This window comes from Numenius arquata, chromosome 17 (genome assembly GCF_964106895.1).
Source record: "Numenius arquata chromosome 17, bNumArq3.hap1.1, whole genome shotgun sequence".
Classification (NCBI taxonomy): domain Eukaryota; kingdom Metazoa; phylum Chordata; class Aves; order Charadriiformes; family Scolopacidae; genus Numenius; species Numenius arquata.
The window spans coordinates 13,335,630-13,362,262 of NC_133592.1; the positions used below are offsets into that span (position 1 = coordinate 13,335,630).

At 43.2% G+C, this 26,633-nt stretch overlaps 1 protein-coding gene across 1 annotated transcript; it reads left to right on the forward strand.

Moving 5' to 3' along the window:
- Nucleotides 1–1,673: 1,673 nt before the first annotated feature.
- On the forward strand, nucleotides 1,674–26,633 carry LOC141473060 (myosin-3-like). The gene is made up of 40 exons (XM_074160370.1): nucleotides 1,674–1,877; nucleotides 4,080–4,223; nucleotides 4,310–4,466; nucleotides 5,243–5,270; nucleotides 5,352–5,462; nucleotides 5,593–5,596; nucleotides 5,992–6,084; nucleotides 6,405–6,468; nucleotides 6,550–6,648; nucleotides 8,034–8,137; nucleotides 8,218–8,356; nucleotides 9,328–9,446; nucleotides 9,642–9,791; nucleotides 10,226–10,396; nucleotides 11,032–11,341; nucleotides 11,511–11,587; nucleotides 12,524–12,611; nucleotides 12,702–12,819; nucleotides 14,578–14,701; nucleotides 14,793–14,929; nucleotides 15,006–15,261; nucleotides 15,442–15,684; nucleotides 16,063–16,239; nucleotides 16,320–16,465; nucleotides 16,552–16,642; nucleotides 17,025–17,414; nucleotides 17,523–17,649; nucleotides 19,977–20,095; nucleotides 20,603–20,799; nucleotides 20,998–21,181; nucleotides 21,417–21,582; nucleotides 22,216–22,340; nucleotides 22,539–22,847; nucleotides 22,933–23,136; nucleotides 23,269–23,394; nucleotides 24,730–24,900; nucleotides 24,993–25,097; nucleotides 25,174–25,269; nucleotides 25,393–25,530; nucleotides 26,610–26,633. Exons 1-40 carry the CDS (start codon nucleotides 1,674–1,676, stop codon nucleotides 26,631–26,633), a joined length of 5,835 nt encoding a protein of 1,944 aa, XP_074016471.1.

Sequence of the window (26,633 nt, forward strand, 5' to 3'; positions counted from 1 at the left end):
AATCAGTTGTGTCTAAGAACCTGATAGCACTGTGGGAGGCAGCTTCTGCAGCTCCTTTTGGCAGCAAAGGTAGTGAATGTCCCAGGCAGCCAAAGTGGTATTTGAAGCTAAATTTCTGTAGCATATTCAGGGTTTGGCATTCACAAAATGTCCATTTCTAGCTAAGGTTTGGGTGTTGTTCTTTCTGATTATCCTCTATTTCACCATGATTTGTCACAGCATACTTTAGTCACAGCCTCTCCTCCCATCCTCCGTGACCCATGCAGTGATGGGAAGCCACAAGGATTGCTATAACTGATCCTACATGAATCCTCATCACTTTTTTCCTTTCCCATGGCCTTGCCCTCCACCCCACGGGTAGCTACTTTGTGTTCCCTTGCCACTGTGCAACTGCCCAGTCCTCATGTGAGCAGGAGCAGTGGGGCAGGTCCCTCTTGGACTATTATTTCTTTGACATATAGGTGAGAGCCTGGCTGTGGTCATAGAGAATGTTCCCAGCAGAGGAAATTCTCACAATAAAGAGTCTACAAACCCCAGTTAAGTCCTGAAGTTTCTAAAATTGGAAAAAAGAGCATCTCCTTTCTTTACATACTGTATATGGCAGAAAATGAACATGAATTGGTGAGCAGGCAGGAATGCCAATCCCTTCCTTCCAAATATAGGTAAGGGGCTGAGCTAAGGGAAGGGGCTGAGCCTATATAAGCAGTCAGGTAGAAAGCCCTTGTTGGTGGCTCCTGATCCCCTGTCCATGCTCATGACCATGCTGTGACCTGCAGAGTGTGGAGGCTCCTGCCACAGGTGCTGTTCCCTGTGCCTGGAGCTTCGCAAGGCTGTAGCACTGTGGTGGGAAATCTACTGTAAATTCCCCGCTGGACAGGTATCTGGAAGGTATCTGGTATCTGGTATATAAGGAAGGACTGGTATCTGCGGTTTGCTTTGCTGGTCCTCAACTGGACATACTGCTCTCAGTAAGTCAGTGGGAGGTATTGGGCCTGTGGAGAGGCTGTAGCTCAGCTGGAGTCTGACCTTTCACTCTTTCTCTTTCAGAGATCAGAGATGTCAGCCCATTCCATCCTTCTTTCTGTTGACTGATTGTTAAGGTGAGAATTTAAGCCATGGAAACTAATAGCTTGCCCAGACTAGCATGAGCTGGCTCTTCCCTTGCACTCACTGTGGGCAGGTCCCCATTCTTCCCCCTGCATGAGCTGCTCTAACAGGCCATGGCATGTGTCCATTCCTGCCTGCTATGGCTGCCTACCAGAGGACTAGGACAGGCTCCCTGTTAAAAGGGAGTGGGGGAAGTCATAAATGGAGAACTCAAAGAAAAACAGGCTTCAGGGATTCAGTTTTACTAAGGACAACGTGAGTCCTTCAGGGATCCCTCCCCTTTGCCGCACTTCCCCAGGGAGCTCTCCTGTTCCTTCAGCCATGGTGTCCCCAACCCTTTCCTTGGGGCCATGAAGGGTGGCAGGTCTTCTTCATTGCTTTTGTACATTCCAGCTTTGTAAGGCAAATATTTCCCTCAAGACCTTGCAGCATGCATCCAAGAGATGAGAAGGGTGCTCTCAGAGCATCCAGCTTCGGAGGGCAGGTGGACATTCAGCTCCACTCTGCTTGACTCTAAGGACTGCACAGGCGACCATCACAGCAGGGTCTGTCTTTCAGTTTCAGGCATGAGCAGAGACGCTGTCATGGAAGTTTTTGGTGAGGCTGCACCGTACCTTCGCAAATCAGAGAAGGAGAGAATAGAAGCCCAGAACCGGCCATTTGATGCCAAGACCTACTGCTTTGTGGCTGACCCCGAGGTGGAGTACACCAAAGGGAAGATCAAGGCTGCACAGGATGGGAAGATAACTGTTGAGACAGAGGATGGCAGGGTAAGTGGGTTGCTCCTGGCCCTCTTCCCTGCCCAGGACACCTGCCAGGGAGGGCGAGGAACACAGAAAGCACTAGACTAGCTCAGGTGAGAAATCTGCACTGCCCAGCATCTGCCCTGCCCTCTGACTGGGACCAGCGCAGCCTCCAGAGGAAGACATTGCTCTGGATGCTGGGATGAAGGTATCCATTGGGTAATAACTCTTGGTTTAGGCTTTAAAGACCAAGAAATACTCTGGAACAGATTGGGTTGTAGCCTTGCCAGTCTTAGTGTTCCTTAACCTTTGCTTTTAGCTCTTTCTCATGTAACACTGTTGTATCCACCAATAAATTCCTTCCTTTACTGGTGGCAGAGCAGGCAGCTACTTTGAAAGTCCCCTTTGCATGTGAAATTCTTCTCAGTGTCACTGGCTGTGAACGGTTTCCTAAAGGAGCCTCCAAGGTGTTAATCTTGCAAAAACGCTGTAATGTCTTGTCAACTTTTGTCAGAATAGCTGCAGCAGCCCAAAGAACCACCTCAACCAACATCTTGACTGTAGGTGCTACCAAATTTTTAAGAATAAAGCAAATAAAGAGTAAAGCAGTCATCCATTGGCTCAGCCCCAGCCTCCAGCAGTCCCAGGTGTGTGATGAGCAGAGGCTGCAGCAGACTGCTCTGTGCAAGGACCTGCCTTCCTCGGGGCCGGCTTTTTTACATCCGTTTGAGCTTTGTGCCTCTGTAGTGTTCCGTGGGAAAGATTTCCACAGTTTAAAACTGGAGTCTGTCTAAAGTGTTTCCTTTTTCTGCAATATACAGCCTGTTAATTTCTGCTTATTTTTTCACAAGGAGTAAAAATGAGTAATGCTTCCTCACTATGGCCATGGTTATCTCTGCCATTCCTGACTTTGCAAACTTCAAAAGTATCTCCTTTTCACCCCCAAATCCCAATCAAGTTATGCTCTCCTCATAGAAAAGCTGTTTCATACCAGTGACCATCTTTTTTTCTCTTCTCTGGATGTTTTCTAGTACAGCTATATCCTGTGATCAGTAATGAAGGTGTGAATGAACTGTCAGACACCCCACATAAAACTCTTCTCCCTTTCTTTTGTAATAATTCCCAATATTCTAGAGCTTTCTGCCCTCTTCTGAGCACTGACATTATGTTAGAAAACTCTATAGTGACTCCCATATATGTCCTGTGAGTAGAAGTTAATACACGATCTCTTATTCCATAGAGACTTTCTGTGAATCCTAATGACCCAAGTGTTTGAACACTTTAGAAAGGTATTTAGGGGCACATATCACAAAGCTGCTTTTGAAAACTGTGCCTGTAATTCTTGCTTTGTCAAAAGAAGCCCAAAATCACTCCAGTAGTCAGGACCTGAGCTTGGAAATGGTGTTCAATCTTTCCAAATCAAATATGATTGCAGTAACACTATTTCCTTCTGGGATTGGACTAGTCAGCTTGGACCAGTCCAAGGGAGCAGCAGTTACAGCATAAAAGCAATGGATAAAAACAATGGGAAAAGCCATCTGGAGAAGTGACTACAGGATTTTCAAGCTCCGTCATGGTTCAGTGTGGCCAAGATAAGCTGCTGCCATCTGCGTACATCTGCTTTCCTGCACATCTGCCCCTCCAGCACACCCACAGGCTCTGGCTGTGTGACAGGATGCTCATCCACAGCGTTAGACCAGTAGGCGGTGCTATCTGGTAGGGCAAGAGCCTTTGTTTAATTAGGAACAGCAACAGGCCGGAGTGGAACAAATCCATTCTAAGGAAGGATTTGCTGCTGCTGAATCTCATGCCGTTAGTGTCTGTCTCTCTGGCATCGCGCAGTGCGAGTCTCGGAGAATGAAAGGTTCTCAGCCAGCAGTTGTGAGCCTAGCGGTTACAGCCATGAGCAGCAGCCACCTGAAGTTCATAAGCAGCAACAATGTGAAGAAAGGTCTGTTCAGCACAGACTCTGCCTGTGTGGTTGTGGCAATTCCCGGACAGTAAGTTTACATCCTGTAAATTTGTCAGTGTTGTAGAGTTCCCGGCTGGCAGCAGTATCTGCCCTGTAATAGCCATATCTTGTTTTACACAGTTTAATGAAAGAGAAATCTGAATTAGAGCAGCCTTATAAATGTTATTACTTCTCTGTGTTTGTGTCTCTGTGTATACATATGGAAGGAGCATCGAGAGTTGCTGAATCAAGGTTAACTCTTTCTTTCTGAATTGTAGACGATTGCTGTCAAACCTGATGATGTATATGCCATGAACCCACCTAAGTTTGACAGAATTGAGGATGTGGCCATGTTGACCCACCTGCATGAACCTGCTGTCCTCTACAACCTCAAGGACCGCTACAGCTCCTGGATGATCTATGTAAGTTCCCTCTTACGGCAAAGAAGAAAATGCAGCTGCTAGAAGATGACTTTAGAGACTCTTCTGTTCTGTTTTTTTTCCTGCAGACCTACTCGGGTCTCTTCTGCGTCACTGTCAACCCCTACAAGTGGCTGCCGGTGTACAACCCAGAGGTGGTGTTGGCCTACCGAGGCAAGAAGCGCCAGGAGGCCCCTCCACACATCTTCTCCATCTCTGACAACGCCTATCAGTTCATGCTGACTGGTGAGCGTTTCTTTTTTGACTGGACTCATAGAAAAAAACTGCTTCAGAAACACTGCTTCTACCAAATGCCTTTCCTTATCTGCCACGGACTCAGTTGTCTTTGCCAGCTCTTACAGTGTGCTGTTCTAATTCCTTGTTCTGTGTTGTGTTGCAGATATCTGCTTAGGCTCCCAACTATTGTGCTATGAAACTAGATGTGCCTATTTTATCACTACGTGATGCAAAACCATCTCCAGACAGTTTTCCCTATCTCCTGAAATGGGTTTTTTATTTTTGAAATGCTGTACTGTTGTTCTGCATATTATCTGTATTTCTGGTCCAAGTACCAAGCTAAGCACCGTAACAGGAACCACTGCGGAGGGTAGTTGCAGTTGGATAGGACACGCTATCTGGGAGGTCCCTAGTCAGCACACCAGCACGTGGCTTCAAGCAACAGCAGATAGGTTCAGAACAGACCTGGAAGAAATATTTTCACCAAAATACATGTTTTTAGTTTGAATCGAGACCTGTCTTGTATTAAATAGTAATAAAGGTAAAGAACAGTGAAGACAGAAGCAAAGAGGAAAGTGCAGGATGGAGCAAAGGTGAAGGAGAGAAGACAAAAACTGGAGTACAGGGAGGGGAAGAGAGAAGAAGAAAAAGACCATGCATATTTTCAGTTTTGCTTGCAGAGATTTTGTTTCTTTCCCTCTGATGGACACTATGTCATGGGTTCTCTGAGAACCAGCACTTTTCCCTCCAGCTTTTCTGACTGCAGTTATTTTTCTCTTTGACAGATCGTGAAAATCAGTCTATCCTAATCACGTAAGTACATCTGGCACTTTGAACTTTGTCTCCAACAAAAAGTGGGAAGATAATTCTTCACTCTGTGTTTTCTTTTGACAGCGGAGAATCCGGTGCAGGGAAGACAGTGAACACGAAGCGTGTCATACAGTACTTTGCAACAATTGCAGCAAGTGGGGACGTAGCCAAGAAGAAGGAGTCCTGGATAAAGGTGTGAGGAAGGAAGGCTCAGCAGAGGGGCAGTTCGGCATGTTACAGACTTGTGGCTGCAGAGAGCACTGGTGACAAACATTTACCTCAAAATATGAAATATCTTTTATTAGCTTCAGCCACTCCCTCAAAGGCAAGTAAGGCAGGGACTGATATGCAGTTAGGACCACAGCAAATACCAGAGCTGCCACCGTCACTGCCCAGGTGTAGCTTTATCTGAACTGAAACCAGGCCTAGGAGTTTGGTGTCCAGGAAGAATCAGAAGCTCCAGTTTCCTCACATGGACCAGTCTGTCGCTGTGGCTGAGAGATAAGAGTGGGAGAAATTATAAAAAAGAGAAAAATGAATTATTTACCATTTACACACACTGCTGGTTCTTGGCACTGTATTTGAGAAGATGCTGTAGTAACGTTGTACCACTGAAATGGAGGGCACGTAGTTGCAGATGTAATCAGGCAAGCCACAATGTAGTAACTTTTTCCTACCACACAGCCCATGGTGTTTTTCAGTAATTATTCAAATATTCTTGCAGGGTACACTTGAGGATCAAATCATCAGCACTAACCCACTGCTGGAGGCCTTCGGGAATGCCAAGACTGTGAGAAATGACAACTCCTCCCGCTTTGTGAGTTGTCGTGTTTCTCTCTGCCCTCCTGCATTTCTAATCCTGTTTGCCTGCTTCTTACTTGCAACTGGGAGTCACTGGGCTGGGAGAAATGTTCTTGTTGACAAATTTCTTGGTTGGTTGTCAGATACCAATATGTCATAGCTCGTGCTCATAGCTGTGGGGGCAGCAACAAACTCTTTCCCTTTATCCATCTTTGAATATCTAAGATAATTCAAACTGATTTGGAGATTCTCTCACTGGGATTGAAGAGAGAAAATCACTCTGGCACGTTAACCTGAGAATCCTGCACCAAGAACTACCTTTTGTCTGCTTCCCAGGGTAAATTCATTCGTATTCATTTCGGTACTTCTGGAAAACTGGCCTCTGGTGACATTGAGACCTGTGAGTAAATGAGGGAAACTTACTGCTTTCCTGTAAAGTAAAGAAGAGCTTGAAAAATTTATATGTTCATACATATTACAGATTTGCTGGAAAAGTCAAGAGTCACCTTCCAGCTGAAAGCTGAGAGAAGCTACCACATCTTCTACCAGATCCTCTCCAATAAAAAGCCTCAACTGCTTGGTAAGGACAGCCATCACCTGGTATTATTTTACAGTATAATTAATATGGAAAACTTTTCCCTAAAAATGCCAGCTCAGTTACAGAGAGTCTAGTGGCACCTGCTGGCCCAGCACCTTGTGTCCCAGGCATCCAGCCTCCCCTTTCTGCAGGTGCCACAGGCTGTGCAAAGCACTGAAGCTTTGATCCTATGCTTATTTATGTCATCCACATTCCAGCATCAATGATGACTGGGTGACCAGAGCTGTACACAACACTTTTATCTCTGTATAACAGCATTGCACTAGGGTTTACTCCACCTCCAATTTATCTTCCTGGGTAAATTCTAATGCAAACTGTTTGCAGGTGGGGGGTGGGTGGCAAATTTACTCTGCCTTAGATCTTGCTGTTCCTGCTGGTGTGGAAAGTCCAACTTATGTGGGCCAGATCCTGTGAATAGTCTTCAATAGAAAGGTAAGAAATTCCATGGTTGCAGGATGGCCAGATACCCTGATCTACAAACCATTTATCTGAACTCTTCATCATATGGGCAAAAGTTCTTCCCCCTTCCCAGCGTAGCCCCTCCAGCCTTTCTCCCTGTCCCATGCCCATGGAGTACCCTCCCCCTGCCCACATCTGTCCCAAACCCTTTTGCAACACACGCAACTATCACACTCATCCTCACCTCACTCTGCCCATCCCTCCCAACTGCCCACCGAACATTTCCCAAGATGGAGCTCTGATCCCCACTCTCCCTCTATGTGCCCTGCCAACATTTAATGCCTCTCTCTTCCCTTCCCAGAAACTGCTGTGTGCCAGGGAACTGCCTGTCTGTGCAAGGACACAGATTTATCTTCAATGTATGGAGGACTTCCTCTCCTGCACCCTGCACAACCCCACTGCACACCTGCACACCTTTGCTTCTTCTCTTACTCTGCCATAGCATTCAGGACTGAAAATGAGTTGTTAATTTTGGCCTCAATTAGGTGGAGATAAACGCACGTGTGTGTATTACTTATGTGCAGTAGCACACAACCCCACTGGGTGCAAGGGGCATTCGGGATGGGTTAGTATATGTCATGTATGAGGATAAGCACATCGAGTCTTACCTAAAAGTATCTTATTCTTAAAAGCTGTTTCTTTGGATGGCCCTTGTTCCTTGTCTGCCAGTGCTGAACGTTCAGCTCCCAGTTGAGAGCATATTGAACTGGTAAGACCAAGAACCCATCTGGGACTTTCTGCTTGTCCAGTGGAAGGCAGATGAATGGCTTTACTCAATCTTTCTTGTCTCTTAATAGAAAACCATGAGTTTGGGGATACAAAAGGAAAAAGAGCCCGTGAAACCTTGCTGAGCCACTGTTTTGTTTCACTGCCAAGGTCTGGCTCTCACTCCTTTGTTTGCCTTTCAGAGATGCTCCTTATCACAGCCAACCCGTACGACTACCCCTTCATCAGCCAAGGGGAGATTTCTGTGGCCAGCATTGATGACCAGGAGGAGCTTATTGCCACAGATGTGAGTACACTTAGCAAAGAGAGACAGTATCACTTTTATCATCACCACCACTATAATCAGCGGGTCCATCTGGTGTGCAGGCAGCCATCGACACGTTGGGCTTCAGCCCTGATGAGAGAATGGGGATTTACAAACTGACAGGGGCAATTCTGCACTACGGGAACATGAAGTTCAAGCAGAAACCACGTGAGGAGCAGGCAGAGCCAGATGGCACAGAAGGTAATGTCTTCATGGCTTGAGGCGATGCATTCCCAACTGTTTTCATACCATTTTTTCACTAGAAATGCAGAGTCTTCCAGGAAAGAAGCAGTTGTTCCTTGATCAACATAAAAAGGAGGTTCAACTTTCACTGAATTTTCACTGAATTTCACTGAGTTTTTTAGAGTTGGAAGGGACCATAAAGATCATCAAGTCCAACTCCCCTACTGAAGCAGGATTGCCTAGAGCATGTTATAGCATGTTACTCAGGGCTGCATCCAGGCGGGTCTTGAAAATCTCCAAAGAAGGGGACTCCACAACCTCCCTGGGCAGCCTGTTCCAGGGCTCTGGCACCCTCACCGTGAAGAAATTCTTTCTCATATTCGAGTGGAACCTCCTATGTTCCAACTTGTGCCCGTTGCCCCTCGTCCCATCACTAGGAATCACTGAAAGGAGTCTGGCTCCCTCCTCCTTCAACCCACCCTTTAGATACTTATAAGCATTGATAAGGTCTCCCCTCAGCCTTCTCTTCTCCAGACTAAAGAGTCCCAGCTCTCTCAACTTACCACCTCGTGTAGAGTCACTTTCTGCATCCACTTTACCACTTTATCCCTGGTGGCTCTGCTGAGGCACCTTGTGCCTGGGACATGTTACCATAGCGTTCACCGGTTTCTGGTAACACGTCCAGATTTGTTCTACTTGGGTGATGTTGTGGAGAAGTGGATTGAAGGGAAAAAACACTCTGTTGTCTCATCACCAGTGCACTCACTGGTTTTACCACACTGTTGGGGCTGCTGAAGCCACTCAATTATGAGGACCAGTCCTACAAGACTATTTGGAAAAGTAAATGAGAATGTTGGTGAAGCTTTGTGGATAGGGTAAAGCCAACAAGTTTGCCAGGTTTCAGAGTGAGCTCTAGCTGGCTCCAACGCATTCTGTCTGTCCCAGCTAAGAAGAAAGTCTTTCAGCTTTTTATTTTTTTTCTTTTACAGAGGCTGACAAAGCAGCTTATTTGATGGGCCTGAACTCAGCAGACTTGCTGAAAGCTTTGTGCTACCCCCGGGTGAAAGTGGGAAATGAGTATGTCATGAAGGGCCAAACAGTGGATCAGGTGAGTGTCAGGGAATGACAGGGACCATCCTCAATGGACAGGAGAGGGTGCAGGTCACAGCTGAGGATGGTCAGGACCATTAAGGCCTATTAATGCCCTTTGTGGGCTGGCAGTATCTGTGCCTGGTGGAGGGGTTTTATTCTGGTGATGCACTAGCAGTGCCCTGACAAAGCTGAGTGAACTATCTCTCTGCAGGTACACCAGGCAGTGAATGCCATTTCCAAGTCAGTCTATGAAAAACTCTTCTTGTGGATGGTGACGCGCATCAACCAACAACTGGATACAAAGCTGCCAAGACAGCACTTTATTGGGGTCTTAGACATTGCTGGCTTTGAGATTTTTGAGGTTTGGTTTTACATAGTACTCAGGCTTCTGGCTGTCTTTAAATGCTTTTTTCCTTTTGTTTGACTTTTCTGACCTTTCCTCCTCACCCTAAGGCAGCCCTCAAGAACAGGGCTAAACTGTCTGAACCTGCTTCTGCCTTCGTAGATCCAACACCCACTTCGTAAGAGAAAAGAAATGGCAGGAGCATAGCCATGAAGCTGCTGTCTCCCTCCCCATAGAATCTGTATTTAGTGACATTAGGGTCACCCAAAAACATCACTACATCAGCCATGTGTTGCACAGTACAACTTTTCTGTAAGCCTCGACCACCCATATCCTTTATGCTATTATCAAAACGCTTCAGGGATAGTCTGGATGGCCTTGCCTTGACATCTGTATAAAATAATTTGATTGGAGTCAGTTTAACCATATTAACACATTTACTCAAATATTAGTTCAACAGCTTTGAGCAGCTGTGCATCAACTTCACCAATGAGAAACTGCAACAGTTCTTCAACCACCACATGTTCGTGCTGGAGCAGGAGGAGTACAAGAAGGAAGGAATTGAGTGGACGTTCATTGACTTTGGGATGGACCTGGCTGCCTGCATTGAGCTTATAGAAAAGGTGAGTTTCTTAGGCAACTTGTGCGATCACACAAATCAGGTCTGGAAGGGGTTATTGAGAGTGTTTGAACTGTGCTCCTTCCATACACTCTCTCTATGAAGCTTCCAGGACTCCTTAGCTCCCCCTTTCCTTTAAACATAACCCTTGTGATTAGTTATCCAGTGACTGGAAATTATTCTGTCTTCTAAAAAGACATTGCTTTTATTTCTCTATTCTGTCTTTCTCTCTTCCAAATCAGTATAGATTATCATTTTTTTGTCATATTTACCCCAGTTGTATTCTGGATTTGTGTACTGGTTTCTCCTCAGATTTTCCTCTCAATTAAATTCAAATGCCTCATGAATGCTTGCTTCTGCATAAGGAGAAGTCACTACTGTATTCCAAGAAGTTACTGAACAGTTTTGCTTGGCTTGCTTTGTTTTCCAGCCATTGTCTACGGAGTTCAAAACCCTGTTTATGAAAATCTGGTGCTTTGAAGTATCTTGCCAGCTGTTCACAAAAAATATTGCTTACCTGCTCCTCCCAAGATAATTCTCTATAAAATACCTCCAGTACTTTAATTTCAGCATTTCTTTCAGTCCGTATTATTATAACTTGAATTCATCTCATTTGATAACACATTTTTTTCTATTCAGCCCATGGGCATCCTCTCCATCCTGGAAGAGGAGTGCATGTTCCCCAAGGCAACTGACACCTCTTTCAAGAACAAGCTCTATGACCAGCATCTGGGCAAGTCCAGCAACTTCCAGAAGCCCAAGCCTGCCAAAGGCAAGGCTGAGGCCCACTTCTCCCTGATACACTACGCTGGCACGGTGGACTACAACATCACTGGCTGGCTGGAGAAGAACAAGGACCCCCTGAACGAAACTGTTGTGGGGCTGTACCAGAAATCATCTATGAAAATTTTATGCAATCTTTATGCCACCTTTGCTTCCATAGATGAAGGTAAGATCAGAGGATTATGTCTCCTGTCTGGTGTTTCCAACTGTACCTATCATCCGACTTGAATCAGTGTTGCATCAGTATTCGTGCTCTATGTATCAGGTGCACAATTATAATGCTGTCAAAGGGATCTACAGCGGTACCTCAGTTGGACTGTTGTTTTATTTTCCAGGTGAAGGTGGTGGTATTAAGAAGAAAGGAACCAAGAAAAAGGGTTCTTCCTTCCAGACTGTCTCTGTACTCTTCCGGGTAGGTGTGTTCTCTGGCACAGCATGGGCCAGCTGCAGAAAATGCCGAGAAGGTGGTCCTGTCAGACCTGTATGCACTAGTTCACCATTCTTACTTTCTCTGTTGCCATACCGTACTGTGGAAAGTTACCTTTGGGATCCAGTAAAAATTAATTTGAATTGTGCTTTGCTGATGCGGTTCAATGGGATAATGGTGGAGAAGGGAGGCTTTCTGGGCTTTTACCTTTGGTTCTCCCAGCATCCTTCCCTTATTTGGCTGCAATTAGCTGCTTCCAGGATGTGTCTCACTGAGTACAGGGATTTGTGTGGCAACTAGTGCCTTGTGGTCACACAAATTACGTGTTGCAGCCCCTTGATGCTCCTGTCACGTATCTATATCCTGGGGCCAGGAACAGGCTCAACCGTTCCTGGCAGGATGAGGAGCGTAGCATACATCTGGCTGTGATGTTTGCCTTACTCATTATGCATGTCATTATTGCATGGGATGATTCAAGAAATGCAACATTAACAAAAGATGTGCTGCAGAGTGGGTGACTTCTGATGTCATAAGCAAACATTGATTTTGTGGCTCAATTATCTTTGAAATACACATAGCTAGTATATCTAAATAATAAAAACAATAAATCAACCCATTCATTCATTTGATCAAGAAAGACAAGAATATTGTTCATTTCTTTCCATCCTCATCCTGCTTAATAGCTGTTATGATTAGCTTCTAACCATTAAGGTAATTTTGAGACTGGAGGAAAGTTTATCAATTGTATCCACTGATAGTAGCTTTTACTTTGCTGATGCCTACGCAGGATTGTAGAATATTCACTACAGGAGTAAGGAAAGAATTCTGAATATTTTTTTTCATCAGAGACAAATCATATTGAGAATATTTGCATTATGTCTTGAAGTAATATAGAGATTGCAAATTATTTCTTTTTTACAGGAAAATCTAAATAAGCTGATGTCCAACTTGCGAACAACTCATCCTCATTTTGTGCGTTGTATCATTCCCAATGAAACAAAGACCCCAGGTAATTCCCAAAACACAGAGCAGAAATTGGCAGAAAGATCAATTGACCAATGCTAGAAAAATCAATATATTCCCATGTTGCCTGTCATAGGCCTGATGGATCACAAGCTTGTTCTGCACCAGCTGAGATGTAACGGTGTTCTGGAAGGCATTCGAATCTGCAGGAAAGGATTTCCTAACAAGATATTATATGGGGATTTTAAACAAAGGTCTGTAATAACACTCTTGTGTTTGCTTCGAGCCCAATTTGAGAGAAGAGTCTTACTAAACAAGTCAATGATGTAGTTCTTAGGAAAAGGCTATTTTAATATTTAACAACTGTGGAAAGTATGAAGACATATCTAATAGTAGGGTCTGTGTGGGCAGTGCCCACCCAAATGCCTTCCTGAATATCATGTGCCAAAACGTGTTTTCACTTCATTCATGCTCATCTGAATATTTGAGTATTCTTTGCTTAAATTCTCAAATTTGACACAAGCACGTTTCAGCAAAAATATGGAGGGTGGTCTATACTGCATCCTGTATTTAACCACTACCTAGCAGAATTTTGAAGAATGTTGTCTAAATAATTCTAACTAGAATGGTTTTACTGAAAGTAAATTGTGTTAAACGTGATACCACTTTTCTGATGAAATTACAAGCTTGACTAGCAAATGTCGTTAACAAAAGAGACTTCAGCAGGACATTTAAATTAACTCCACATGGCACTCTGATTTTGTACAGGGCTAACATTTCTACACGGTAGCATTTCTACAGCACCTTAGCTACATTGACTTATAGATTGGGAAAAAAAAAAAAAACAAACAACAAACAATTTTTACTCAGGAACTTCCATGCAAATAAGACATTTGTAAAGGGTTGCTAAATTTAGGGCAACCCAGCTGGGGTCATCTGGATGTAGTATTTGAACAAAGGCAAATGAAGGGTCAGATCTCTAAGAACGAAGAAAGCCCAGCACACTGACAGCACCACACAGGGTGTCCTGGAGAGCGGGGGGACATTGAAAAGGGAGGAGTGGCATTTTGGGCACTCACTGAAGAAGACTTCCCAAGGCAGTGATGTGTGTGGGCAGGTTTGTGTATGGGTAAACAGAGGCACACTGAAAAGAATAGGGGGTGGAGTAGTCTCTCAGTGCAGGATTAGGAAGTCCATTGCCAGATACTATGTCTAGTTCTGGTTTGCTCACTTCAGGAGGAGTGTGAGAAGCTGGAGCTGGTTCAGAAAAGAGCAACAGGATAAATGTGAACTCAAGTGCAGTGAGAGATTTAAATCAAACTATTTAACTCATGAACCTGTGTGTTAACAGATGATTTATTTGTGGTGTAGAGAACCTACAGGTGTAAAGATTTCTCAATATGCAGGAACCTGTTGTTTAAAAGACAGACTCAAAGCAGGTCCAAGGGCAGGACCTGAAAAATAATGTTGTCAAGGTAGAAGTGAAGTATACCTGTCCTACAGTGAAAGTGAATAGCTTACCTGGGATACTCTCAAAGTTTGAAGGCTTCAAATAAGACTGAAATTTCTTCTTTAAAAGAAAAATGTACTAGATTAATTACCAAATGGGGACTGGATAAACAAGGGACTGGGGTGACTGTGTACCTGTGTTGTACAGGAGGTCAGATTAGGTAATTGTAGTAGTCCCTCTATTCTTAAAAACCCATTTGTTTTTTGAATTTACAGCTAACCCAGTGAGCTGCCCCCCGAGATTAGCGTAAATGATTGTGGCACAGATGAGCAGAGTCTCTTAGGTCCAGAGAACAGACCATCCATGCCCTCAGTCTCAGCAAGAGCTGTAACATGCTGGGAACCTACTGAACTGACTTGCTGCTTGTTGTTTGCTGTTTAAGGCTGGATGTGTGAGTCAGACTCAGCCTTCCTCTGTGCCTTCAAAGTGACAGCTGTTCTTGTAGCATCCTGTGCACTCAAATGATACCCACAGTTAAGCTTTTTTTCCTTTATTTTGTCAGATACCGCCTTCTGAACACTAGCGTCATTCCAGAAGGACAGTTTATTGATAGCAAGAAGGCGTGTGAAAAGTTACTGTCTTCCATCGAAATAGATCATACTCAGTACAAACTTGGACACACTAAGGTAAACATTTAATTTTTCCACACAATGAAAAATCATTCATTGCATTAAAATATAAGCCCAGGGATGACTGAACTCTGTTCTTTGATTGCAGGTGTTCTTCAAGGCAGGTTTGCTAGGTGTCCTGGAAGAGATGCGAGATGATTGCTTAGGACAACTGATCATGCGGACACAGGCTTTATGCAGGGGATACCTCAGGAGACTTGAATTGAAAAGAATGTTAGACCGAAGGTGTGTGTCTTCTGCAAGGTCTGGTGTCTCAAAGATGTGCTTTTTTCACAGTACCGATGGATCACTGTGATTTCAGGGAGTCCATCTTCTGCATCCAGTACAACATTCGTGCGTTCATGAATGTCAAGCACTGGCCCTGGATGAAGTTGTACTTCAAGATAAAACCCCTCTTAAAAAGTGTGGAAACTGAGAAAGAAATGGCTGTGATGAAGGAAGAGTTTGAGAGAACGAAAGAAGAACTGGCTAAATCAGAAACCAGGAGGAAAGAACTGGAAGAAAAAATGGTGACTCTGGTGCAAGAGAAAAAGGACCTGCAGCTGCAAGTACAGACTGTATGTAATTTAAAACTGTTTTTGGCTTGTCAGATTACATCAGTTTTGTCTGAGTGTTCAGGAAAGGGCTGAATGGAAATTCTTTTATTTCATGTTCCAATTGCATAATGAGCAGGTGATTTCTGCCAGTGTCAGTTCCAATGTGTGAAAACAAAACACATTTCTGTTTTCTATAAAAAGGAAAATGAAAATTTGGCTGATGCTGAAGAAAGATGTGACCAGCTGATCAAAGCAAAATTCCAGCTGGAAGGAAGAATAAAGGAGGTAATGGAAAAACTGGAGGATGAAGAGGAGATAAATGCCGATCTGGCAGCCAGGAAGAGGAAACTGGAGGATGAATGCTCTGAGCTGAAGAAAGATATTGATGACCTTGAGTTAACATTGGCCAAGGCTGAAAAGGAAAAACACGCCACAGAAAACAAGGTACTTTTTATTTGTGCTATTTGCATGTTTAGTGATAGTTGCTCTGTCTATATATAGGATGTAAAGGTGCAGTCAATTGAACAATAACATGATGTTGTATAAGGAAATCTATGAGCCTGTAGTTAAATTTGGTCACCTCTGTAGTGCAGGAAAACCAACCTATAAGCATACAAAATGCATTAAAATGAAAGTTCAGAATTGCTTTGTAGCTTCAGAAGGGTTGTTATATAAGCAGAGAGATTGTACAATTTGACCATATAATGCAACTAATTAAGTCTCTTTGGTAGTCTGGCAACATGCTTATTACCTTTTTGTGATCACTAACCTATACAAACATCAAAGTTATTAGAGACCTTCAAGTATTTCGCCTTAAAATAGGTCAAAAATCTAACTGAAGAAATGACAAATTTGGATGAGACTATTGTGAAGATAGTCAAGGAGAAGAAGGCCCTGCAAGAAGCCCACCAGCAGGCACTGGATGACCTGCAAATTGAGGAGGACAAAGTGAATACCCTCACCAAAGCCAGGATCAAGCTGGAGCAACAAGTGAACCATGTGAGCATGATCAACACAAAGAAAAGGGGCAGACTCTTCAGTTGTTCTGTCAGTCATTTTTATATATGTTTATGTTACAGGTTGAAGGATCTTTAGAACAGGAAAGAAAAGTTTGTATGGATCTTGAAAGAGCAAAGCGAAAGCTTGAGGGAGACTTGAAACTTGCGCAGGAAACCATAGTGGATCTGGAGAATGACAAACAATATTTAGATGAAAAATTAAGGAAGTATGAGGAAAAAAAAAGTGGCAAATTCACTATTTGTTTTTAACTAGACATATTTTCTTTTTATTAAAAGAACATTTCCTTTACAGGAAAGACTTTGAATTTAACCAGATGCAAAATAAAATTGAGGAACAGCAGAGTTCGGGTATTCAATTCCAGAAGAAGATCAGAGAATTGCAGGCAAGAGGCTTTCCATAACTACTTCATTTATTTTTACCGTTTGCTTGTTTAAACTGTAGTAGCGTGAATAATGCTTGTCTGCAGTTGGTCACTGACATAATGTCTGACCAGTCACAGTAATTCACTTGATAGGTTGTAATAATTTTCTCCACACAACCAAAAGCTGTGATCTAAAGTTAGTATGAGTTGATCGATAGGTCTTTTCCTGTTGGTAAGCCTTCACTTACAATGGCAAAGTAGTAAAATTCAAAGGAACTTTGTTTTGCTTATATTCTCCAGAACAATGGGGTTGGTATTTTACTATGGCAATTGTGCATTAACGTAAGCATTGAGTTATCTGTTCCCTTATTGATTCCTGCTGTGCTATTTTTTCATTATACAGGCCCGTGTTGCAGAGCTGGAAGAGGAGACCATGAGTGAGAAAGCGATGCGGGCAAAAGCAGAGAAGCACTGTGGTGAGCTGGCTAGTGAACTCGAGGAAATCAGTGGAAGACTCGAAGAGGCTGGAGGAGCCACCACCACTCAAACTGAACTGAACAAGAAGCGTGAGGCAGAATTTCAGAAGATGCGTCGTGACCTCGAAGAGGCCACGCTGCAGCACGAAGCCACGGCTGCCGCCCTGCGGAAGAAGCACGCAGACAGCACGGCTGAGCTTGGGGAGCAGATCGACAACCTGCAGCGAGTGAAGCAGAAGCTGGAGAAGGAGAAGAGTGAGCTGAAGATGGAGATCGACGACTTGGCCAGTAGTACAGAGACAATTACTAAGTCCAAGGTGTTTCTTTATAAATGAAATACTTGAATTGGCAATATTTCTCTCTGGTGGGAATTTAATGCAATACAAACACGCATACACAGATTCCACTTTGTTACTCTCTTTCAGGCTAATCTGGAAAAAATGTACCGCACCCTAGAAGACCAGATGAGAGATTTGAAAGCCAAATTTGAGGAAAACCAGAGAAATATGAATGAGATGCTGATAGAAAAAGCTCAGCTCCAGACAGAGTCTGGTAAGGAAAGCATAAACACGTGCTGAGGGGGTATTTTTTCCCCTCAGTTGTAGAGAGACCCTGTGGTGTGTACCATGAGTGAGACCTAATTGTTCCTAAGTGCATATTCTACTTCCAGAGTCTTTGGTACAGGCACAGACAAACTTAGAAATATATGAAAGGAAATGAATTAATGAGTGATGCTTTAAAGTTCATATGCCAATTGCAAGCATTATTTGCTAAGGTAAATAATTCCCAGAATGATGTGGCATCGCTCACTGATTCCATGCAGTGGGACGAGGAGTTTGAGGCAGTCCCAAATGATTTGAGCAACCTGTTAGAACTGCACTTTCTCCTCCAAGAGTACACATGTCCACTGTGTGTACAGTATGTGTGTGTGTGCTGCCCTCATGGAGCTTGGTACTGCTCCCACGCAGACTTCTTGTAAGAGTGTGAGTGATGAGGGTGAAAGCTCCTTGGTCTGGTTGACTGCAAGTTCAGACATCTCAAATTAAAATACCACTGAATTGGCTTCAATTAACCTTCTGAACTTTACATGATAGCAGATCAGGGAGTGCTGACATATTCTAGCAGCTGATCCATAGGGCAACACCCACCATGAAAACCCTTTTAAAGTGGTTTATATGAATTTATGTGAACGAACTCTATAGGCACATCTGTATGTGGATGGACATATAGTTACAAGGAAACAGCAGACCAAAGAGGGCACAGCATGTGAAAGTCTCCCAAAATCTGTTAATCTCTGGAAGACAGTGCTCCTGATAAATCCACAAGAACTGCCAAGGCTTGCCAAATCAGCCCAAGGCCACTGGCAAACACCAGCTTCAACAGCAAGTTGTATGACTGGGACCACATCCAAGAGAGTGGAGGCTGCTGTATGCAAAGACTACAGAATTATACACACCCCCTGATGAAAACAGGAGCCCCTGAGGATGGGGTTGGCCTTCCAGGTGTCGCTCCTACTAGGGAGATACGTGTGGATGTGTGTGTGAGAGTGAGCTGGGAAGAAATACGTGAATGTGTTGAGTTCAGAGTTGCCTAGTGTTAATATTAACAGCCTGAGGCTAGTAACTGTAGCAACTTAATTAGTAAAACATTACATAAATACTGGTTGTGATCTGTGACTCGCCTATCTCCATCCCGTATCAGGGAAAAGGGAATTTACAATACCTTTTGATGGAAGAACACACATGTGGGGAGACATAGACCATAACCAAATTCTCTCTTCTTTTCTTTTGAGTCATCTCTTTTAAGTGGTCATGCTTGCAAGAGGACTCTATAAATCTGACCAGTTTGTTGTAATGTCATTGTGCACAGTGCTAAAGGGGAATCTTAGAATGAAATTGAAAGCTTGAGAAAAAATCTAAAATGGCTTGGGAAAAATCTGAAGGAGGGCTACAAGAAGACCCAAGAATTCTAGAGATGACAGCATGGACTATAGGCACCTCTCCAAGAAAGGAGAGAGGTGTTACTTCAGCCCACAGGACAGAGGGTGATGTAGAATAAATGTTTTCCAGTTATTGTAAAGCTTATGAAGTAAAACTTTAGGATATACCTGAAATTAATAGAATGAATAGAGAAAGGAAAGGTCAAGTAAACATTGATAGCAGGGGTAGGAAAGCTAAAGAAATTACTAAACCTGTGCAAAGTGGTGGGGCATATTTAAGTGTTTAGTAGAAGATATGGTATAATGGAATGGGAAGAAACCACAGAATAAGCTTGAAAGAGTGATACAACTTGAAGAGTCTTGACCTGGAGACAGGATTGCCAGTTCCCATAATGTTGTTTTGAAAAAGGTTGTGGGTACAGAAGAAATTTAGAAGGTATAACAAACAAGAAAAGAAAGGAAAGTTTGAAACTAAGAAAATAAGTGCTATGCACTTGAGTAGTTAAAGCTGAGAGAACTGTGGGTTAAGCACGTGGATATGGCAGTCTGAATGAACAGTAAACCTCATGATTAAAACAAAATAGTTCATAAATAATGAACATAATAGTTCAAAAATTATTCATAAATTCATAAATATTGTTCAAAACAATAATGTTCAAGGAGACAGAATAGATAAATGTTGGAGGAGACATATCTGTCTCGTAATTTCATTGCTAAACCCTGCATTACCCTAAGAGTAAAGAAGACATGGTAAAAAATATATGCAAAAAGAATGGTAAAATAAGAATGGTAGAAGTATATACATAAAGGTAACAACTGATAAGATAAACAACGTTGTGTAATTCCACTTGTCTGTTACTGATTATTATTTAATTATTGTTTAAGCATTTCAGGATGCTTAATCTGGACAGTACTGGAACCCTGTCTTCTCTTGTCGCAGGTGAACTAAGCCGTCAACTTGAAGAGAAAGAAACCATCGCATTGCAGCTGTCCAGAAGCAAGCAGGCAGTTACACAGCAAATAGAAGAACTCAAAAGGCAGCTGGAGGAAGAGATCAAGGTAGGGCTAACTACTGGGCACATGCTAAGGCTTCAAAATGTATCAGGGCCTCAGTTCATTTAAAAAACACTTTTGGAACTTTCTAAGTGTTGTTGCCTACAGTCTAACACAATAAAATTACCACTGGGCAGAATGTGTACAGTGAGCACCATGTGTAAGTGCTTTGCTAAGGAGGTCTCTCACACATTAAAAGTGGTTTCAATTTTGGTTAAATTTTTCACATGGTTTTTAACTTTAAAACCATGGTCTGTGTGATTTGTTTTGCTTTTGTAGCCCAGGGAAGAAAAGCTACAGCATATGCCAAGGCTGGAGCATCACTCTTGGTCTTTTCTAGTGGTAGAGCTGAGAAAAGTTGGTTGCAGCTGAAGACTGCTGCCTGAACACTTGTAAACCCCTGGCCCTTGTCTTCTGCCCAACTGCACTGACCATGTTTTAAGTGTGCAAGGTCATGGGGTCACCTGCTGATCACAGATAACATAAATACATTATATTATGGGTAATTTTTAGGCCAAGAACGCCCTGGCCCATGCCTTGCAGTCTGCTCGCCATGACTGTGACTTGCTCCGGGAACAATATGAGGAGGAGCAGGAGGCCAAGGGGGAGCTGCAGCGTGCCCTGTCCAAGGCCAACAGCGAAGTGGCCCAATGGAGAACCAAATACGAGACGGACGCTATTCAGCGCACAGAGGAGCTGGAGGAGGCCAAGTACGTGATAGATAGAATGAACTGTCCAGATGTTATGTACATTGTACAGAATATAGACCTACTTTCAGTAGCCAGACCTAAATTATTTTATTGGAGTTTGCCTATACACATAATTTAAAAAAACAACTTCCAGTATTGTACTCATTAAATTATGTACAAAGTACACTGATTTTTTGAATCATGTGCTTATTTCTTAAGGAAAAAACTCTCTCAGCGTCTCCAGGAGGCAGGGCAGCAAGTGGAGAGTGTGAATTCAAAGTGTGTCTCCTTGGAGAAGGTGAAATTGAAGTTGCAGGGGGAGGTGGAGGATCTGACAGTGGAGAAAGAGAGAGCAAACACACTGGCAGCTGCCCTTGACAAGAAACAGCAGAACTTTGAGAAGGTGATGAATGAGCACAGTATTTTCTAAGTCTAGCCTTCCTAGAAGGCCAAACTAATACTCCTTACTTAAGTCAATACAGAAATCAAGTTGAGTCTAACAGTTATAACTCCTCCAGAGCACGGCAATAGGAATTTGTCCTGTTTTCAAAGACTGCAGGATTTATCTAGTACAGAAATAGCCACAAATAAAATAACATTTTCAGTACTAGCAGGGAATAAAACACAATGTCTTTCAGGTTGTGGCAGAATGGAAGGGCAAGTACGAGGAGCGCCAGCTGGAGCGGGAAGCTCTCTCTAAAGAATCATGCTTGCTGAACACAGAGCTTTTCAAAGTGAAAAATGTCTATGAGGAAACCTTAGATCAGCTTGAAACAATCAAACGGGAAAACAAGACTCTCAAGCGTAAGTGTTTGGCTCTGATTCCCTGTTAGCTGTTCGCAGTCCACAACAAGGCATGCTCCAGAAGCATGCTCACATCTGCACGAGCTACACAAAATTACAAGTCTGTCATTTCTATTCTCTCCATTTTAATGGAGAATATAAATGTCTCAGCAGAAGTTGTTGAGCAAGTTTGTAAAGTGACTAAGGTAATAAAGCAGATGTCCTGGCTCTCCATCATCTGCTGCAGAGATGTAAGATTGAGAGCATTTAGGTGCCACTCCCAGGTAAAGGTGGTGCCCTCAAGAGGCTGTACAGCTTGTAGAGATGCACTGTGACCATAGAATGACAAGACCTACAGCGTTACCCTTACGGCCTGTCCAGAGATATAAACACATGCAGGTATCTTACAGGCTCTCTGTAAGAAGGGCTATGAAACCACACTGATGGCCCTGTGTTTGTCATCCTGCATGAGTTGGCTCTACCTGTTATTATCTGTACGTAGATACACATACACATATACAACTGTGTACACGTATACGTATGTGTGTGTATAGGTATATATGCAGATATACAAAAGAGGTGTTGGACACAGTCACAAAGCACAGAGTTCAGTTTCTCTGGCTATCCCAGGCTGATGCCATTCTTATCTCACAGAGGAAATAGCTGATCTGACTGAACAAATTACTGAAAATGGCAAAATGATCAGAGACCTTGAGAAAGCCAAGAAGCAGGCCGAAGCAGAAAAATCTGAGCTGCGGTTAGCTCTTGAGGAGGCAGAGGTGAGTTAGTTTAAATATTACCAGGAAAAGTAGAGAGCAGTCTGCACCCTGTCTATTCTCTCTCCTGGGCAGTGGCTGTGTGCAAGGCTGATTGCCACAAACTTAAGGAGCTTGTGTGAAGTCACTGAGTAACATCACAATTATTTTGGTCTCTGAAATGTTACTTCTGTGTTTGTTGTTCCCTTTTTTCTTTTAAAGGCAGCTCTTGAGCATGAAGAGGCCAAAATCCTTGGTGTCAACCGAGAACTGACTCAGATTAAATCAGAAATCAACAGAAAGATTGCCGAGAAAGATGAGGAGATCAGCCAGTTAAAAAAGAACCATCAAAGGGCTGTGGAGACAATGCAGGGTGTTTTGGATGCTGAGATCAGGAGCAAAAGTGAATCCTTAAGACTGAAGAAGAAGATGGAGGGAGACCTGAATGAAATGGAGATCCAGCTGAGCCATGCCAACCACCAGACTGCCGAGGCACAGAAACAGCTGCACAGCATCCAGGGAATTCTCAAGGTCTTGATTTACCTTTCTGGTTGATTTGTTTCTAAGCAAAGTATCCAAGAAATTCATTGGGACAAAATTGGCTCTTCATACTTAGGACACGCAGCTGCACTTGGATGACGCTCTCAGGACACAGGAGGACCTGAAGGAGCAGGTGGCCATGGTGGAGCGCAGAGCAAACCTGCTGCAGGCTGAAGTTGAGGAGCTGCGGGCAGCCCTGGAGCAGACGGAGCGCTCGAGGAAAGTGGCTGAGCAGGAGCTTCTGGATGCCACTGAACTTGTGCAGCTCCTCCATACCCAGGTAGTTTCCTTTGCTAAGACAGACATATTTTTGGGTCCAGAGATTCAGAGAGTAAGACCGAATAGTTATTCATCGTCTCTATGTGTAAGAGAACAAAGAGAGGCACTCAAAGCCTCTCTTTTTCCTTCATAGAATGCCAGCCTTTTGAATACAAAGAAGAAGCTTGAAACTGATATGGCACAAATCCAAACCGAGATGGAAGATATTACGAATGAAGCGAAAAATGCTGAAGAAAGAGCAAAGAAGGAAATCACAGATGTGAGGATGTTGCTGTGCTTTTCTCTTTGAATTTTCAGGGCTTCCCAATGGCATTGCTGCTCGGAGTTAATGTAAATATGCTTGTCACAATGTGGACAAAGAACAAGTCTGTGGGCCTGGTTGAAGAGGCCGTGTGTCAGAGGAGGATTAGAGCAACAGGGAAATTGTCCTGCTGACAGATGAGTTATTGGGGCTGTTGTCATCATAATGAACCAAACCCACATTTAGTCAGTCTAAAACAAATAACTTTCTCCAGTGCTGCATGAAAATGTAAACCACAAAAAATCCTGCATCATTGAAACCAGTAAAGTATCTAATCAATTTAAATATTTATCTTTTCAACATCCTATTTAAGAAATTTTCAATTGAGAATTGTGACTTTCCATTCAAAATTGGTGCTATATCCTCCTGTGCATGGCCAGTGAAGCTCAGCGAGGCAGTAGGGCTGGTGTATCAGGGGACCCAACCTGCTAATGATTTTTTGATGCATAGGATCAAAACAAAATCTTAAAACTTAAAAACATTATTTGGAGTTAGAATAGAAGGAAAACATCCCCACTTATTCATGAAAATGAAAAAGAAATATTAAATAATTTCTATTCTCTTTGAATAAAACAGAAATAGAGCATTACAATGAATTATACAGACACACATATATTTTTATATATTTATAAAATTTCTAATGCCATTATTTTATTCTCGCATTTTTTCAATTTAGACTTTTTCAGGTATTTTGCTGCCAAAGCAATTTGTTGAATTTTACACTATTTGTAAGTAATGTCACTCAATATTTCACCAAAATGCTTAACTTGATTTTGTGGGAATCAAATGTTTGAGACCAAAACATATTCTAGTTTTGTCTTAAGTGCTATGGATTGTTTTAAACTGTATTCTGACTTGTACTGACTTGTAACACTAGCTATCCATGCTATTGTGGAGGTAATGGGGTGCCCTGAGGAGCAGTGTGCAGACTGGCACACTCTGTGTGTATTATGCAGACTGCACCCTGCTCCCCAGCTTTGCTGTGGCTCCTGTTCTGCCCCATGGCACCTAGTGCCAACGAAGGTCACAGCAATGACCATACAGCGGGATAGAGTGTTTATGCTTTCTGTCATTCCAAGCTCCATGTGTGCAGCAAGGCAGATTTTTTTCCCATCCTTTTTCCTACTATTTCCTATCATGTTCCTGCCACTATCACATGTCCCAAGAAAAAATGAAGCAGGAACTGCAGTGGCAGGTATGGCCAGCAGGAACCAGGAATGAATCTTCAGATGGTGCACAGCATGCATTGTTCTTTCACAGACTTCCAGTTTCTTGTGTCATTTCCCTTCCAAGGCAGCCATGATGGCAGAAGAGCTGAAGAAGGAGCAGGACACCAGTGCCCACCTGGAGAGGATGAAGAAGAACCTGGACCAGACGGTGAAGAACCTGCAGCACCGTCTGGATGAGGCCGAGCAGTTGGCACTGAAGGGAGGCAAGCAACAGCTCTCAAAGATGGAAGCCAGGGTGGGTACCAGCACTGAACACGAGTGTCAAAGATACCTTTCTTCTCTGGGTCCTGTGTGAGGGCTCAAGCCACCTGATGATTGATTCACCAGATCCGAGAATTAGAAGCTGAGCTGGAAGAAGAACATAAACAATCTGCAGAGGCTATGAAAAGCATCCGCAAATATGAATGGCGTGTCAAAGAGCTTACTTTTCAGGTGGGTATAAATAGAAAGCAATTCTCCTGATGTTTTGTCTCCCAGGGACGTGTAATTACACATTCCCTTTCCACAGAATGAAGAACACAGGAAGAACATGATAAGATTACAAGATCTGGTAGATAAACTACAGATGAAAATCAAATCCTACAAAAGACAAGCTGAGGAAGCTGTGAGTCACTCAACTGAAGCAAATACTTATTTGCCATTTTCTAGGACTGTCAGTTTAAAAGTTGTCTCTGTGCACCAGTGTGTTGCCAGGCGGTTTTTAGTTCCTTCTGTTTTGCCATTTCAGGATGAACAAGCCAATACTAATCTCTCCAAATTCAGAAAAGCACAGCATAAGCTAGAAGAGGCTGAGGAAAGGGCAGATATTGCTGAGAGTCAAGTAAACAAGCTCAAAGCTAAAACTCGAGAAGTCACTTCTACAAAGGTAAGCCTCTATTGCAGAAGGCAGGTGTGTTTGTACTGTTTGCTCAAGCAAGTCAAGCAGTAGATTTGTGCCTTGCAGGTGGGTAGAACCATCATTTAGAAAGGACAGTGCTGGAAGGAAGGGATTTTGTAGGAAGGGTTGGGGTTCTTCAGCCTGGAGAAGAGACGGCTCCAAGAAGACCTTATTCTGGCCTTTCAGTATATAAAAGGGGCTTATAAGAAAGACAGAGAAATACTTTTTACCAGGGCCTTTAGGGACAGGACAAAGGGCAATAGTTTTAAATTGAAAGAGGGTGGGTTTAGGTTGGACATAAGGAAGAAATATTTTATGATGAGACACTGGAACAGGTTGCCCAGATAAGTTGTGGATACCCCATCACTGAAAGCGTTCAAGCTCAGGTTGGACAGGACTTTGGGAAACCTGATCAAGTGAAAGCTATCCCTGTCCATGGCAAGGGTTTTTGACTAGATGATCTTTAAAGGTCCCTTCCAGCTCAAACTGTTCTGTGACAGTATGATTCTGTGACCCTGGTATTTCAGGTTCTCGTGCCAAGCATGAGCCTTCTGGCTAGTTTTGTCATATTAGTTTCAGATCTAAGAAAAAAACTTCCTCAAAAAGTGAAAGAATGAGAACCAATCTAACTCTGAACATTCCTAAAACAACCTTCCTGTGAGCCTTAGGCAGAATTAAAGTTCTGGTTGAGAAATGTGCGGCACCATTGTGTCCTTAGCCGAACTTCTCAGGCAGTTGTCTATCTCCAAGTCAAGACTGTTTGGTAAAAGATCTAGAACATAATTTTCCTCATGTCATCTGAGCAGGTGTAACACCTTTTGACTGCACTAGTCTAGCTCAGTTTGTGGTTGGGGGTAAAATACCCTCAGTCCACATTTTGAAAAAATTACTAGTACCTAGAGCACATATGTAGGAAATGGAGAGCCTTGGCTCCAAGCTGCCTTCTGCTTACCCACAGCATCCTCTTAATCATACAGCATTTTAACTCTAGAAGAGACACTACTGAGAACATGCTTTCTTCTGAAGGCTCAGGCCTGAGACTCAATAGACGATGTTGGTTCTGCCAGAGGCTGGTGTGCAACTTTCAATGA